At 49.3% G+C, this 16,821-nt stretch overlaps 1 protein-coding gene across 2 annotated transcripts; it reads right to left on the bottom strand.

Annotated features, from left to right (window-relative positions):
* Nucleotides 1–457: 457 nt before the first annotated feature.
* Nucleotides 458–13,675, bottom strand: LOC135900694 (uncharacterized). Of its 2 annotated transcripts, XM_065430230.2 has the most exons (6): nucleotides 13,395–13,672; nucleotides 12,628–12,725; nucleotides 10,973–12,301; nucleotides 9,773–9,919; nucleotides 4,002–4,403; nucleotides 458–1,393 (listed from the first exon to the last, which is right to left on the bottom strand). In XM_065430230.2, the coding sequence occupies exons 2-6, from the start codon at nucleotides 12,701–12,703 to the stop codon at nucleotides 960–962; spliced, it is 2,388 nt and encodes a 795-aa protein (XP_065286302.1). In that variant the 5' UTR covers nucleotides 12,704–12,725; nucleotides 13,395–13,672; the 3' UTR covers nucleotides 458–959. The 2 variants fall into 2 exon arrangements, with proteins under 2 accessions (XP_065286302.1, XP_065286303.1); XM_065430231.2 differs by lacking the exon at nucleotides 9,773–9,919 and having other exon boundaries at nucleotides 13,395–13,675.
* Nucleotides 13,676–16,821: the final 3,146 nt, after the last annotated feature.

Genomic DNA, 16,821 nt, shown 5'->3' with positions numbered 1-16,821 from the left:
CTCGCCAAAATTTTAAAGCAATCTGCATTTTCTTTAAATGCAAAAAGCAACAAGACTCTGCGAATACGCATAAGCGCTGCGAATTTCAACAGTTCCGCTCGTACGTGCGTTCGTTGTGTAATGGTTTCCATATCGGCCTTGCGTGCTCGAGGTCCTGTGTTCGAATACTGTCGCCGAACAACTTAACTGTTACTACTTACAGTGCAGTACCTTGTCGAAAATAATGACTCTGCGAAGTCACTCAAAGCCAGAAGGAAGAAGTCTATAGGCGAAATCCACGTACTAATCGCCATTCCCATTCTGGCTCAAGCATTCTGCGTACAGCTCCCGTAGGCATTAATGCCCCAGTTCCCTCTAGTAATTGTACGAAGCTACCAAATATGGCAGCCGGTCCTGGCCACGTGCGACAATGGTGCGATCACAGTGCGCGTAAGCTATTGAAACCTTAACGCGAATGTGCAAAGAACTCAATTGTTTATTAAAGTAACAGCTGTAAAATAGGCCTAGCAGTTGCACACGATAGAAAATGAGCAGGCTTCGTTGCTAAACGCAGCTATACAGATAACAAAGACAATCTAATGGACGACGCATTCTCAAAAGATTTCCATCTCGGCACATGCACGCGCACGTAGACAGACGAAGTGCTGCGTCACTCCCGACGCAGAAAGCGCAACGTTTGCGTTCTTTTCTACTCGCACACCAGGCTAACCATGTCGCGCGTGCAACCGGCACCAATTTTCGAGTGTTTCAGTTCGTAGGCCTTCGCTCGCCACTCGCAAGTCATACGCAACAAATGCCCATTAGCCGTTCGCCTGGCGTATACAGATCGCCAACGAGGGACACCGCTGCAGTACGAAGTTGACATGGCGTGTATCTCATATACAGTATAAGCAACGTATACAGCAAGAGCATTCAATACTATGTACAGATCAGGTGATTAAAAAATATATATCTAACGACTAATGTTTTTTCCGGTCGGTGTTCGCCGCCGCGCTACTTTCTTCCTTGGAGCCCCCTTTTCCGGATTTGTGCTGAGGGCTGTAAAACTCGGGCGCCGGCTGCTTCCTGTGCTGTGGTTCTCGGTTCCCTTCCTCGCGGAAGGATTTCTTCTTCCGGCGCTCAGTCTTGTCGACGCCCTTGGTCTTGCGGCGCTTCGACTTTTTCTGCCTGGAATGCTGCCCGTTGGACGAGCGTTCGGTCTCCTTGTGACCGTCCAAGCCGCTGTACTTCAGCGGCGCGTTATTCGAGCTCGCAACCTCGGCGGCGCAGGGACGCGGGCTGCTTTGCCCGTCCGTGCTCAAGACGTCCTTGCCGCCGCCGACCGCGGAGGTGCCCACGTCGGTGGCCGGTACGCGCAGGACGTGCGCGGTCTTCTCGTCGACCGCTGGGGGACCTACATCGAGCAGGAGGAGATGGCGTTAATAAGGTTTTGCGTGCGCTGAAAAAACGAAAACCGGCGGAAGCCTAAAAAACACAGCCTGACAGAACACGTCGCGTGTATTTAAATGCTAGAATGTTCCGAATGCCTTCCGTTCACGTACGATTCTAGATCAATTATTCACATTTCATTTTGCTTGAGTTTGTCGTTACCCGTTTCTTTCTCTTTCTCTCGCTCGTTCTCTATCGTATAACTCTGGACTATCAATATAGTGTGTGACGTTCCGAGTCTTTCCTTGTTTTCATGGTGACCAGACAGCTAAAGAGGCAATCAGTAGAAGCGGCCTCGATTTTGTACCGATACCTTCTTTGGACGCAATTACTTTTCATGCTTTCTGTTTTTAGTCAGTACTCAGGAGGACGCTCCGGCCGCGTTATCAATGGCATCAGCAGGCCGGCGGCGACTGGCGGATGCTGAGAGTGGTGTATTAAAATCAGCGGGAGTAACCGCTACAAAATCGCGACCCGGGTCTCTGTCCCTGCCAACATCCGAGTACGACACAACCTTCGAGAGCGACTGCCTAATTATTCCTGCAGACTTGCGGCAAAGCTTCAGCTGCCTGACCTTGCTATCTCCGAGAGTGAAATGGAGTCCTCAAACGTGCCGAAGCATGAGCGAACGGGGCGCCGTCCACACCTGCGTGTATTCAAACGATCAGAGCGCCACCCCTCGAGTGAAGAACGCGCTGTGCTTCTCGATAATTGCCACGAATAGTGAATAACCGCTTTTGACGAAGGGCGGCGTTGTCGTCCAATTTGTTGGGTGGAGGTGAGGCGTTGAGTGAAGCGGTGTTAAAAAAAACCCGGGGGGGACGGAGTTCCCTATACAAAAGTTATTATAGGAAACTTTGGCTCTGCGATCGCTCAGATGTACCATGAGAGTGACATGGACTTGCCTGATCTTCGTGTCTGTGTGTTTCAACATGCGCGTGGTTTATTTGCTACCCTATATTTAGGCCTCCATTGTTGTACCGTATTATTGCACCCTATAATAGGCCTTTAGGTCCCCACACTTTTCCACACCGCCTCCGAAGACTTGGCACCGACTGTGATAAGTTACAATATAGATATGCACGCCCAGAAGCAATTGTCAACGTATCTCAACGCCGATGTAAGTATTGCGAGACGTGCGAAGAATCTCGCTTGCTTTCTTAAGGCGAAAGCCTTAAGTGCATCATGGGTCCAAAAATCCGTTGTCCGGCGTTATCGAAAAATTGGCCGTCCGGCGTTTGGCACCAAAATTCAATGGCACCAGAACTGGCGGTGCCACCACTGATGGTCGGTCGCCACGACCATTGGTGGGAGTCGAATCCACGACCTTTGGTGGGATTCGAACCTGCGCCCTTTGGTAGGACCAAAATTCAATGGCACCAAAATTTATGGTGTCACCGTTCATGGTTGAACCCGTGACCTTTGGTGTTAAGGCGAAGTTAATAAGGTCATAATTAATTAAGATATAGTTAATTAAGGCACTTGTACCCACGACCTTTGGAGGGAGAAAAAGAAAGGAAGTAACAACGCATTCGAATGAGAATGCCAAGTGAAATACTGAATGTCTCGTGAGTGCGCAGTCTTTCGCCTTCATCTTTTTTAGCGCAAGATAACGTGACTGTCAACTTTTTTTTTCAGGTGATTTCGAACAAATTGAGGGAGATACACAGGTCATTGTGCGAAGTTGATGTCTGTAATGCACGAATACTTCCATTCCGTTCGACAGATGGACAATAGGAAATTGGTAGGATTGATAGGAATGAAAAATTGAGTATCTACGATTGTCTGCCGATCTCTGTATGAAACTCTCCTTCGTATTACGAATTTCCTGTCACACCACCGCCATATCGCGTGATCATCAACTCCTGCAACCCAGCGTGGAATTCCGCAAACCTGTAACCACCACCTGTGCCTCACACTCAATGTTATTTATACCTGAGTGGCTGCAATGCAATTCCATTATGGCGTCCTATAATGTACCATCCAGTCATAATCCATCAATATTGCTGTGTTAAAAGCACCTCCATTTAGTGCAGCGTTCAGGAGAGCCCACCGGCTCAACCACGGCCACTTCTACCACGTGCCTCGTACGACACAACGCTCTACTGCTCCTTCCCCGTTCCGTAACTTTCAGGCCGACATCGCCGAAGGCCTTTATGATCTCTATAATGGTTTCGCATTAAATCTCTTGCGATGACACATGTCCCACGCTGGCATCATCCCAATCACGCCTTGGATTACAATGCCTCCGGGATCGGCCCCGTAAATGTACAGGATGGCTAATAAACAATTTCAATCATTCATTCATTCATTGCGAACCGCATAAAAAATATGCCCGGTGACGCATATCACGCAGCGCCGTCAGGACATCCCCACTCGCGCCTTCACACGGCGTCCGAGACATACCCGTCTCATAACGCGTCCACACCTTCAATTTAGGGCCCGTCGAGTGGCCTGTACAATGCTAACGAATAGAAAGGAATCAATAGAGGAAATCATTCCCGCAGTAATTCTGCACCTGCCAGTCGTCAAGTTCTCGTTGGGCACTGTGGAACATAGGCGTGCACACTGACCCTGTGGCGGCTGCTCATGGCAGTTCGCGCCCTCGGGTGGCTGGGGCGCAGCGCCATCGTCGTGGTGGCCGGGCTGGTCGCCGTCGGGTGGGGTTTCCGGCTTGCCCATCATGTCCCTCAGGTACTCCTGGTGCGAGGCGTCGTCTTCCGTTCTGGCTTGCGGGAACGCCAGGGTGAGCTGGCTGGGAGCCACGCTGACCCCGGCACTATTGGCCGTAGACGCGTCGAGGTAGGGGTGGCCCGGGGCCGCGTGCGAGCCAGTTTCCGTAGCCATGATGCCTGCGTGGTCGTGTATCTCCGAGATCTCCAGCGTCATCCGGTCCGTGCACTGCTCAGCCGTAACCGAGCGTACGCAGGGAGTGGGCGTCTTCCAAGGGGACGTGACCTGGTCGCTTTTCCCAGCTGCAATCGGGAAGAGATTCGTTATCGAGTCAACCAAGCTGTCGTGAGAGTCCAGCAGGTTATGAGACGCAGAATTTCGTTTCAATTCACGGTATTATATTTGACCAAAAACGAAATGAACCTGTGGAAAACTAAAAAAAGGTGGAAGCTAAAAACATAACGCCAGTGAGGACACTGGTCCTTCGGGCGCTCGCAGCGCTGCGAAACCGTCACTTGAACATTACTGTTACTCGCCACGGTGCTTAGTGTCTATGGTGTTGGGCTGCTAAGCACGAGGTCGAATCCCGGCCACGGCGGCCGCATTTCGATGGAGGCAAAATGCCAGGTGGTCGAAATTATTCCGGAGTCCCCTTCTATGAAGTGCCTCAAATCAGATCGTTGTTTTGGCACGTAAAACCCCATAATTTATATTGTTTTAAGATTACTGTCCATTACTTAGAGGGAGCTGTCCCGTGTGGGGACTGCAATCACGTACGTCTTACGCGCCGGTAGGCAGGAAGAACCGTGTCCATGTTTCGCTAGGTATATGAAGTAACGAAACAAAATGGAGACGTCTCTAACGTCACTTTTTTGGATGTTTCCCCCATTCATTCATTCATTCATGCATTCATTACCACATAAAAGGGTGTTGTTCACAATGTAGGTGCTTGCCGCTTTTCAGTGAAGCTACAATTGTTTCTCAGCGTAAGGATGAGCTGACTAGGGAAATAGTAGAAGCCTTCCACATCCAACAAAAAAAAAAACAGTGTTGTATCAGTCAAGCATCTGTTCTACTGAGCCATCAGGAAGTCCCCTTTTTGGAAGAGCACTAGAATAAATTTATTAATAATAAAATTGGAGGCCACCCGAGCACTTCTTACGAGTTATGAATGCGAGAGCATTAATGTCCAATTAAACACCACTAGGCGGTCCTTTGAGTTACGAACTCCTCGCGGGCAAGCGAGCGCGCTGAGACGCTTGGCCAACGCCTCCTAGAGAGCACAAGGTCGGTGCACTTCGATACGTGATGTCACGCTACTTTGCCCGACTGCCATAGAAGCTCATAGGGACACGCTCCCGAGTAAACAGCGGCAATTTTGACGTCACCGCTTTCGTAACACCGGATTCGGCAATGGAAATACAAGTAGCGTGATGTCATAAAGCAGAGTGAACAAGGCCTGTTATCTGGAAGGCGCCGGTTTAGCCCAGCGGCCAAGACACTGGGCTTCCGAGCGGTAACGTCGTAGGTTCGAAACTCACTGGCGCCACGGTTATTTCGTTCGAATATATTCTGTTTTAATACATTACTTTCTTTACGGCGATTACCGAGGCAGAGATCGAACGTAGGAGGCAGCTAGCGCGGAGAAGGAACGCACGGATAACACAGGCTTGCGATGGTGACGTGGCGTCGTGGCGATGCCCTCTTCCCTCACGACACACTTGGCGGTACAGTGCAGCAGCTGGTGTTTTCCGCCTGCCCTGCTCCATCATGGCGCGCGCATGACAGCGTCGCAGCTATTGGCAATTTAGGTGCCGTTTAGCTACTACAGACGCCGGCTTTTTCGCTCAGTGGGCAAGTTGATGCTTTCTGTATTATGTATTTATTTTATTTATGAGTACCGTTGATTCGATGGTTATTTCAGGGTGGGTAAAAAAAATTAACGTGTTAGGGTTGGAACGATAAGAGCACTCCGTGTTAGGTATGTTGCCTATCTTTCAAGCCCGAAGGTGCAAGGGTATATAAATATGAAGTGTTTTTTTTTTTTTCAGGAATAAAGTAGTTGCGAGAGCAGCGAGTGTCGTGTATTTTTGTGTCTCTCCGCTTTGTGTTGTTCAGTGCGCTGGTTCAGCCGGCACACGCTGTGACGACTAAAGGGCGCACCTCTTCATATTTTTTGAGGATTTTTATGCTATAGAGAGTACGGTTTCTACGTAAACAGTTCTGGAATGCTACCACGTCATTTCGAAGTGATTGCGCAATTGTGAAGCTCCGGTACGACCATGTTTTCACTGACAGCTTTCATTACCTCGGGGATGAACCTTCTAACAGTCCTGTGAATGATACCACTGAACCTACTTCATCGTCCGCGTCTGTCCGCTGACTACCCCCGTCTCTCTCAAGGAAGTTCCTGCGAATGTTGCAATCAACGATGCTGTTGGACCCTCTTATTGTCTACCACTCGACTGCAGCGACAAACAGCAATTAATCCAGTCCCTGACAATATCTCTAATGTTTCCGATGGAGATAGATAGTATCTAAGTTCTAGAAGCATAGCGACGAAGCTGTCACTGTCACTAACAACTCCGCGTTCGCCGCATATAGTCAGCATAACTGAAACCTGGCTACATGATGCTATACTAGACTTCGAATTTACACCTTCCGGTTTTGTCGCTGTATGTTAGGTAAGAAAAAATTGCAAAGGAGGTGGTGTCGCTCTTTTATTCCGGTCGGGACTGAGCTTCTCTGCCATTTCTTGGTCTTCTAATATTAAATATTTGTGGTGCAAAGTTTACTTTCGTAAGCAAACTTTAAGACTGTCTATCTTCTACCACCCTCCTGTTTCTTCTATTGACAGTATCCATGTGCTCTATGAATTCGTGCACAAACACAACTTAGACATTTAGAATGTTATACTTGTGGGAGACATTAACGTGCCAGACGCCGACTGAGATACACACGCTTCTTTTCGACGTGACGCCTTTCTGGCAGGTGGACTTATTAACCTCCCTTTGTCCTGCAAGCTAATACAAATCGTCCAAGGTCCCACAAGGAAGAATAATCTTCTTGATCTTGTATTTTAGAATTCAAGTCTTGCAGATAATTATTGTCAGTGTGAAATTATTGATGTAATTTCGGACCACAGAATTCTGTATTGTTTTCCCTTCCTTTTCCGGTTTCGAAGTCACGTATACATTTAACTATATTTTATTACTTTTATCATGGAGATGACGTCTATTCTCGATCATTTAGCTTTTTCCTTTAATAAGCTCAGCAACCTCAGCCACAACTGCGATGTTGATACTCTCGTCTCCAATTTCGAATATAATATTAGAAAATGTATTCAGCGCTTTGTCCCTCTGAAAACAAAAAAAAATGTGTCGCCCCACCATGGATGAATAGAAAGATACTACAGAAGATTAAGACACTCTAAATCATTTGTCCACCCTAAAAGCTTTGCCTGATTTATTGCAGCAAAAGAAGATCTTCACTGCAAGTCGGACCCGGCCAAGGAAATTTGAATTTAATTCTGAGGTTTTACGTGCCCAAACCACAATTTGATTATGAGGCATGCCGTAGTGGGTGACTCCAAATCAATTTCGACCACCAGGGGATCTTTGACGTTCCCCCAAGGTAAGGGACACGGGCGTTTTTTGCATTTCGCCCCATCGAGATGTTGCCGCCACATCCGGGATTTGATTCCGCCACTTCGTACTCAGCGGCGCAACACCATAGCCGCTTAGCCACCTCGTCGGATGCAAAGATATATTACTTTAAGTGCAACTTCCGAACTTGCTAAAAGAAAGCCTGCGTAAATATTGGCTGTCTACCTAACCTGCTAAGCCTTCTTCATCTTTCGTTATAATAGCTAATGAAGCTGTCAGTGACCCAGTATGAATTTCTAATGTATTTAATGCGTATTTCCATTCCGTATTCCCTACTGACAACGCAACGATGCCCTTGTTAAACACTTTCTCTTCTTGCTCCATTCCTAACGTCACAATATCAGCAGAAGGTATTCTCAACCAAGTCCTTGAATTAGACACCGCGAAATCGTCTGGCCCCGCTAATATTATAAACTATTTCTTGACAATCCAACAAGGACACCAAGGAAAACATAGGGGAAATTACTTGTACTTACTAACTGAATTAAATAAATTATAAAGTAATGGCAATGAAAGTGGTGGAAAGACAACTTGCCGCAAGTGGGGAACGATCGCAATTCTTCCTTATCCAACGCCTCCGCGGTGGCGGCCCTCCCCTTCTGCAGAGACTGCGACGCGCTGGGAACTCTACAGTACCTGCTCTGCGAGCGCCCCGTAACTGCTGCAGCGCGAACATCTTTCGCGAGGGTCTATCACCAGCATAGCCCACCTTGCTCGGCTGTGGAACACATTCTGCAGCCCTCTAGTTGCAGCTTTGTTCACAGGGTGCTGTTCCGTGCCCTGCTGACTTTTTCCGATGAATTCCGGCTTTGCCGACCGTCTCTGAGCCCATCCCCTGGCGCGCCTAGACATCCCTGCTGCTGCTGCTACTGCTGTTTCCCGCCTTTGTCTCCCCACCCCCTTGTAGAGCGCGGCTGAGATGTCGTCTATTGAGACACAGTTACTGCGTTGCGCTTAAGCCCATCTTTCACCTCCCCAATGCAAGAACATATCTCTCTCTGGGACGTGTAATAGCTGCCAGGGTGTTGCTTCTTCTGCGCAGCAGTAGGCTGTCTCGCGTGCTATGTCACTCCAACATGACGCTCCCACGTATTCTTACACCACCATCTGAGGAGCTGCAGCGCAGCGCTATGTCTTCCTATTGCTTTCAATGTTTCGCCCTTCGGATGAACTGTCCACTTTTACAGTGCAATTGCATATGGCTAGGGTTTCACGTATTTTTTCGTGTGCGTCGTCAGAAACTAACATTATCAATGGCTCATACCCCCTTAAGTAATGGCTCATACCCCACTAAGCAAGCAAAAAATTCAGTGGCTCATAGCCCCGTAAGGTTCAAGTCATTTAGGAACAGCACACGGACTCACGAGCAGGAGGCGTTGCCATATGTGCAAAAGACAAAATGTACGTGCATTTGTCCTCTTGACTCGCAAGAGGACAAATGTATGCACAATCCGCTGTGCATACATCTCCAGGCACACCCAAGTGGGATATCGAGAAGTTCAAGACCACGCACTTTGCATGCGTTAGTCGTGATGACACTACCCCTGTGATCATCGTTGGAGATTTCGATGTGGATGTTTCAAAACCGGAAAAGAAATGGTTTACGCAGTTTGTGCTAGAAAAGTTTGCTTTGAAGTACCACACGAATCCAAGTCACTCGACTACTCAACAACAGTCTTGTATAGATTTAACTTTGACCACGATTCTGTCTAAGGTTGTAACCGAACCAAGCAGTGTAAATCACAGTAATCACAAAGCTATCGTCACTGCTATTAGCAAATGTTGAAAATAATACATTTACTCCTTTCTAACCCAGTGTGATATACTACAGCTTCGCTGGTCATCCACTTTCACAGAATGGAATGGCTCCTCAATTTTTATCGAACTATCAGCAATACGTCACGGTGGCTACAACTAGATAGGTCCTCTTCAGTCTCTTTCAAGCAGTGGCACGTGAAGGACGAGCTCCTGAAATGCCGAAGCCTGTATAAGCGACAGTCGCTCACCTGGCTTTTCGATCGAAGCGATGTACATCTCCAGTGTAATGTGCAGGAGGGTGTAGGCCAGCGAGATCGCGAGAAAGTACAGATAGGTCTGCCTTCGCCCAACATGAGTGAAGCAGAGTCCGCCGACGAGGCTGCCTAGTCCGGCTCCTTAAAAGAAAAAAAAGAAAAACAATACAAGTAGCCGGGTAAGAATAAATTGTAATAAACCTTGCATCTTTAAATGGACTGCCGCACGAACTAAAGGAGCAATGTTTTATATGCCAAGCTGACAACGTAACATATCGTATTTTTGTTATCGCATCGATGTCTTGGTCGCGCTGCGTCCATTACGATTTTCTTTTTTCTTTTTGCTTTGTAATGACCATCATAAGTGGTCGTAGGCAACTGCAGAGGCAGTAAAATTTATCAAGAAAATCTGGGAGCTCTCAGACAGCTCATCTTAAGCTAATACACCCCCAGCACATTAGGCAGGTTCAGTAAGCATCGCTAGGAAATAAATGTACTGCGCGAAATTCAACACAAGGACGTAGTGAGAGACATGGACAAGCACTAGCAACTATGGCATTGATGGCCGTCTCTAACAGCAGTCTGTCAGATTACACAATGTATGATACTTACTTCTTTCACCAGTTACTAGTAGCTCTCAAGCTCGTAGAAATAATTTTGATAATTAAATAATTTTCGGACAATCCATCTTGGCGATATCATCACTCCAGTTAATGGCGGTGCGAATGACGAGATCTCTAAATAATGCTGCAGATGTAATGGCAGGCCCGTCTACACGAGCATCCTAGGTATTATAAGGAGCACTACGTCCTTAATAAATGTCTTAATGTCTAGGTCCTTAGGTCATGGATACAATTTTCTTTTTTTTCATTTAGGTTAAGAAAGACGTTTCATCACTCACTCAGTTAATGACGACATCCTCTACGCCTTCTTATCTTCTTGATGAGCAAAGGCAAGCAACTACTGCTTCAGTATGATATATTGTGGACCAAATTTACAATATACTACGTATATGATGAACAATTATTTCGTTTACTCCATAATTATAACTTTTCTATCATTACGTCCCAGACATCCCACGTATTATACTTGCATAGCGCATCTTCGCACTATTTCGCCTACGAGGAAACGTGAGGGACGCAGCAAGTACTTTCGAGGATGGTCTCGTGCCTGTAGAGGCTATTTCAGGCGTACCGAATTCTTCGAGGGCGACCCCCAGAATGCACTGCACCGTCGCCTGCGCCACGAGATGGGCCTCGTTGCAGGCGTAGGCCGCGCTGGAGGCGCAGAACAGGCCGTACCAGAAGCCGTAGGCCAGCTCGGCGGGGATCACGTGCCACGTGCTCTGCGCCAACGCGAACGCCAAGCAGCGGACCGCGCTCGCTCCCAGAGTGACGCTCAGTACGACGCCCTGCCCGAGCCGCTTGAAGAACACCTCCGCCGCCGACAGGGACAGCAGCTGGCCCAGGAGGCACTGCGCCGCGACCACGATGCCCACGAGCGTATGGCCGGCACCGAGGTCCTGGAGGTAGACGAAACCCAGCAGCGAGCAGACAGGCGAGAGGAAGCCGACCACGAACAGCGTGACCAGGAGCAGCACGCTGCGCGGCGAGGCGAGTAGCGAGTCGACGGCCTCCACGTACTCTTCCCTGCGCATTCGGCGCGGAATCGCCACGTACAGGATGGTGATCATGTCCAGCGTGCTGAGGCTGGCGTTGATGTAGAAGCCCGACGTGAAGTCCAGGGCTCCGAACGAGTCGCCGCTGCGCTCGTTCGCGTAGCCCGCGGCCACGGCCACGACTCCCGATCCCACGGCGCCCCAGAGTCGGTAGCTGCTGTACACCGCGGCCAGCTCTTTCCCGGTCCTGTCAATGACCAAGAAGGCCGCGGCGTCCGAGAGCGGTGTCATCGAGGACATGGCAAGGCCCGAGAGCGCGTACGCCGCGGCGTAGTTCCAGAGAGCGCCTCCCGAGAGCGCATCGTCCGCGGGCCTGCACTGCATCCGGCACGCGTACTCGTTGGATATCTCGCAGTAGTAGTCCCGGAGCAGTTCGTCGAAGCTCCGCGACGACATGCAGCGCCCCTGGTGCTCGTAGAGGAAACTACTGTTCAGTACGCTGTTTATGGTCGGGTACTTGGCCGGGTCGTCGGTGCAGCCGCAGCTAAGCCGGCACGTCAGCTCCGAGGCGCCCAACCCGCTCGGCATGTCCTTCAGCCGGAGCGGGAAGCAGATGATCCGCGAGCCCGCGGCGTTCGAGTAGTTGGTGCTCAACTCGACGACATGCGTACGCCGCGTGTGTGTGGGCCGCATGAAGCTCATGTACAAGCTCAGGGAGCCCTCGGCGAAAGCGGCTAGCGCGATCAGTATACAGATGTTGTAGCGCACGTCGGCCAGCAGGCAGATGACGACCTTCAACGGCAACCTCAGCACGCACACCGCGAAGGTTACGAGGCCGATCACCGTAGGTGAGGCGCCCAGCCAGATGGCGAACAAGCCCTCGAACGGCTTCACGCTGGCGAATGCTGCGCGTGAAGGGAAGAAAGCAGAGAGGAATTTCGTTTTCCGCCCGATGCTCATTTTCTGGAAGGCATGAACAAGGATGCGAGAGCGCAATCATAGCCTCGTAATACAGAATAGAAGCGGGAGGCAATTTATACACACTATTCTGGAAACACGTTTATATGCCGATTTTTTTTTATTGTAAAAGATATTCACGTCCCTTCCATGCCGTTATCTCACGCGAAGTTCACTGATACCATTAAGACATGCGGTGCACCACTACTCGCAGTGGGGTAGGCCGACAATAGAACTTTCTTAATAGACTTTGCATTTCTTTGCGTGTACTTACAGCCGTGTAACAACAAAAAGTGAATCTTGAGAAATGACGACGATGGGCCGCCGGAAGGTTGCAGTGGTGTCAGCATGCTGGTTAGGAATGACGTGTGACTGCATGGGCGAAAGGGGGGAAAATGACGTCATTTAACGATACCAGAACAATTGCGATACATCTATAACACTTTGTGGGAGTCCTATAGATCGCAGGAACACGAGAGGCTTGTTCTAGAGATAGCAATTACTCCCGTCCCTGTAGCAGGGAAGAGAAAACCAACAATGCGACCACCAAGCGAACTGCTTCGTTCGCAAGCAATGCATGCCTTAAAGAACACGGAAACTGTAAGTGCTTATGCTGTCCTTGTAACAATACTCAGAATAGACATGTGCTCTTGTCAACAAGTTACCATCGTTCTCATAGTCATGACGCTGTTTTATAATTGCAAGTTTCCTGCACTGCTGATGGACAAAAGTGTACGGCGCCGACTCCACGTCGCCCCCCCCCCCCACCCCCTCGTACCTCGATACTGTGGTATCTCTCCAAACTAAGCCGTGAATTTCGGGGGTAAGACTACTAAGTAGATAATGTGTGGTGTAATTGATGGCATAATTATATCATCGAGAATATCAACGATATCTCAGACATGATTAGATATACCCGTAATATCTTTATATCGTTTCTTTTAGCGCTGCAACACGGTCGCTGCTACCAGGAATCGAACACATGTCGCCGTAGTCAATGCTAAGCTACCGTGGCGGCTCACACGAAGGTGGTTTACATACCTCAAAGCAACCTCCGCTGGTTTTCCTTGAACGTGGGTAACAGTGCAGAGGCGTCGCAGAAATTGGCGAGAGTAGACGGGCGACGAAAATCAAGCCGTATACGTGTAAATAATGAGCGCCTCTCATGAGTCATGCGAGTGGCTATTCCTTGCGTGAGATCGGGCAACCAGGTGAGGACGTCAGCGAGTGCTTCGTCGTCAGATTCTGAAGGCCGCTGACGTTTCTTTCACGCGCAGGTCAGCTAGCACGCTCCGCACGATGACACGTTCACTTCTTCTGCTTTTTCGTCACAGTAGCTTCTGACGCACAGAAAACCGCGCAAATCTAACGTATATGTTGGAGATCATCTATTAAAAACGAAACTTTCGCGAAACGATTAATTCACTGTTATGCAACTAAATACGATGCGTGCAGACGTACGTACGCATCGCATCGCAGGTATGGAACGTGTGCGGCATTGTCACTCTTACCATGGTCCTTAACATGCGACACGTCGCATAGCAACACGTTGCTTATAAAAGCAAGAGAACTCGTGTATACCGGCGAAGAAACGTTACAACCTGTTCCAGTACAACAATGTCATATCCTGAAGGCAGTACAATATCACACAGCGTCCGAAAGCACTATAGCCAGTCAGGGCAAAGGACTGGGGAAAGTACACTGATCAGGAAGGCGGGTTTGCAATGCCACATAGCGTCTCACAGTGCTAGTCACCACGAGGGAAGTACTAGGGAAAGTAGGTTGATCCCGAAGGCGGGGATACAGTGTCACGTGTTCCGTTCCAAAGCGCTAGTTCTCAAGGGAAAGGACTGGGGAAAGTTGGTCGAAACGGAAGACGGGGGTGCAATGGGACATAGCGTCTCAATGTGCTAGCTGCCACGACGGAAGGACTGGGGAAAGCAGGTCTACCACAAAGGTGATGCGGTGTCACACAGCGTCTCAAAGTGCCATCTGCAGCGAGGACTGGGGAAATTAGGTCGATTATGAAATCGCGCGAAGGGACGCATTGCGTCTCAGAGTGCTAGCTGCCACGAGGGAAGGACAGGGGAGGGTAGGTAGATCACGAAAGGGAGGCGAGAGGTGTCACATATCGCCTCAAAGTGCTAGCTTCCACGAGGAAAGGACTAGAAACACTTGCGCGCTCTCACCTTCTCAAGCAAATTTTTGCTATGCGACGTAACGCAGAGAAAAAATCATTGTAAGGCTTACAATAATTCGCGCGTTCCATCATTGGGTCCCTGTGACGTTAATTAAAACTGGCGCACACGCACGTTCTCTCGCCTCTCTAAGCACAGTGTTGCTGCGTGACGTCACGCACGCGCCAATTGGCTCAAAGCGCCAGCTGGCATGAAAGAAGTGTGTATGCGTCTGTAGCCTAATGGGTAGGGCGTCGGATTAACGCACTGGGCACCCTGGTTCGAGTAATCACATCGTCGCACACGTAATTTTAATGAACATTTCCGAAATTAGCATATATATAGACAGAAAGCTATGGCAAAGTGCCCGGTATGAGGTAAAGAATGCTTCGCATGAATGACAATGGCCGCGTGCCTTCGGAGTTTTTGCTTGCTCTCGTGTTTATTCTCGTCGACTTTTCCACTATTCAATGTACACTTTATCAATTGTTGACACTCATTTCAGCAAAGAATACGGAGTTAAATGAGACCACTTGAAAGGTGATCGAATGCCGATGTACGCCACAGAAAAGGCTTGTGCCCGGTGCTCTCGGGCTTGGAAAAGCATATGCCAAACTAGCTTTCTGCTTGTCTTGCCTTGTTTCAGCTAACTAAACGTCGCACTTTCACCCCAAAGGCGAAGCAATGATAGCGATATTAAAATAATCAACAGTTACACAAAGTAAGATTCTTAGCTTTAGCGGCCGCATGGAACGCAGTAAACATTCGCTTAGTAATTAAATTAACAAGCGTGGAGTCATGCGCGATCATGCAGATAGATCTCCCTCGATGACCAGGAACACTCGCTGATGCGCTGGCGTGATGAACAGCGCAGACAGTGGGGAGCAGAAGCTTCGTGCTGCCTGTCACTTAAACGCATCACCGAAAGGCACACGAGAACAGTGCCCATCAAGTCACCATACAGTTCAGCTCGCGCAGCCTTTGCACGTGCCTGACGCAGATCACTTTCAGGATAATGCTCGTGCACCGTGTGCGCGCTGTGCCGCGCGTACAGACATCAGCGGCGACGGTCGGGCTTGGGAAGGATACGCCCGTTCCCATGCCACTCTGGCGCGTGCTTGATAATGTTATATCGCGCTCTCCACGCCCCCTCCCCTTTGGTACGTTTGGCTTCCAAGATTGGGCGCACGGGAATACGGTGAGGGTCTTGCCCCCTTCCTTCTCGGCTCACCCTCGTATGCTTTCTCTCGCACCTGCAGCAAAAGGCGCGCGGGGCGTCAGCAGGATCTTGATGCATTTTATATGGAACCTCACGGCGACGGCGACGACTAAAATTCTCCTGGGGAGTCCCTATAAATGCTATCAATTAAAAAATACATTGCCGAAGAGCTGTGATAAGTGGCTGCGATAAGTTTTGCCCCATCGCGGCTACCCTATTAGCCGGTGTCTGCACAAAAGGCTTCCGTGCGAGAGCCGAAACGCCTTTAGCACCGTCGATTGGATCTCCGTCATCGAATTTTCCTTTATTTTTTTCCTTAAAATGAAGGATATTTTCATAGATATCGAGTTATACGGGCCCTTGCACCTTACGTCACTTGGGCGCGAGCTCAAACTCCTGCGAAACCTCCGATTTTGTCCGAAGTTTTCTGCTCCAGAACGCAAAGCGGACGCTCGCCAGCTGTTGTGGTTACTCATTCTACCGAAAAAAAAAAGAACCATATGCTCATAAGACCATACTCCAATAACCCCATGTGAACATACGTGAGGTACTCAGGAGCAGAGCGGTGGGTTATTCTGCAAGTGTCCTCCTATAGTGAACATGTCCATTTCGTCTGCTACTGAACTGCTGATTGGCTGCGCTGGGGTGTACGTCAGGAGAAGGCAGGCGCTCCCAGCCAATCAGCACGTCAGCAGCAGACGAAACGGACATGTCCACTAGGTGGACACATAATAACACCCTCCCCCCCCCCCCCCCCCCCCCGCACGTAAATCTTGATTCAGACGTCGTGTCTTCAATGCCACTTCTGTGAACAGTTGCCGGAAAGGCCTAATTACCCGCAACAAATGACTTGGTACGTTCGTCGGTACATTCCTATACCTACATGATGAGCTACCAGCGACGACAGTTCGGACACAGTAAAGTTCATCTGTCTCCTCAGTTTGTAAGGGCACAGTCAAGCTGCACTTGCACGACATGTACTTACTAGGGCACAGTCAAGCTGCACTTGCACGACATGTACTTACTCGAACATGCTTCACAAAGTGAAGCCAAATCGAGGAGAATAACATAA

The sequence above is a fragment of the Dermacentor albipictus genome, chromosome 3 (genome assembly GCF_038994185.2).
Source record: "Dermacentor albipictus isolate Rhodes 1998 colony chromosome 3, USDA_Dalb.pri_finalv2, whole genome shotgun sequence".
Lineage (NCBI taxonomy): Eukaryota > Metazoa > Arthropoda > Arachnida > Ixodida > Ixodidae > Dermacentor > Dermacentor albipictus.
The sequence above is the reverse complement of the archived record's forward strand: the minus strand, read 5'-3'. Positions and strand labels throughout refer to the sequence as shown.

Bases quoted from the DNA above. Each gene is read 5' to 3' on its own strand.
- LOC135900694 (XM_065430230.2), bottom strand. From the start codon at position 12,703: ATGCTGACACCACTGCAACCTTCCGGCGGCCCATCGTCGTCATTTCTC. The intron at 9,920-10,972 runs GTACGCCTGAAA...TTTTCTTTTAAG, and splicing joins GGTCGCCCTCGAAGAATTCG to GAGCCGGACTAGGCAGCCTC. The intron at 4,404-9,772 runs GTGAGCGACTGT...TCCCGATTGCAG, and splicing joins CGCTTCGATCGAAAAGCCAG to CTGGGAAAAGCGACCAGGTC.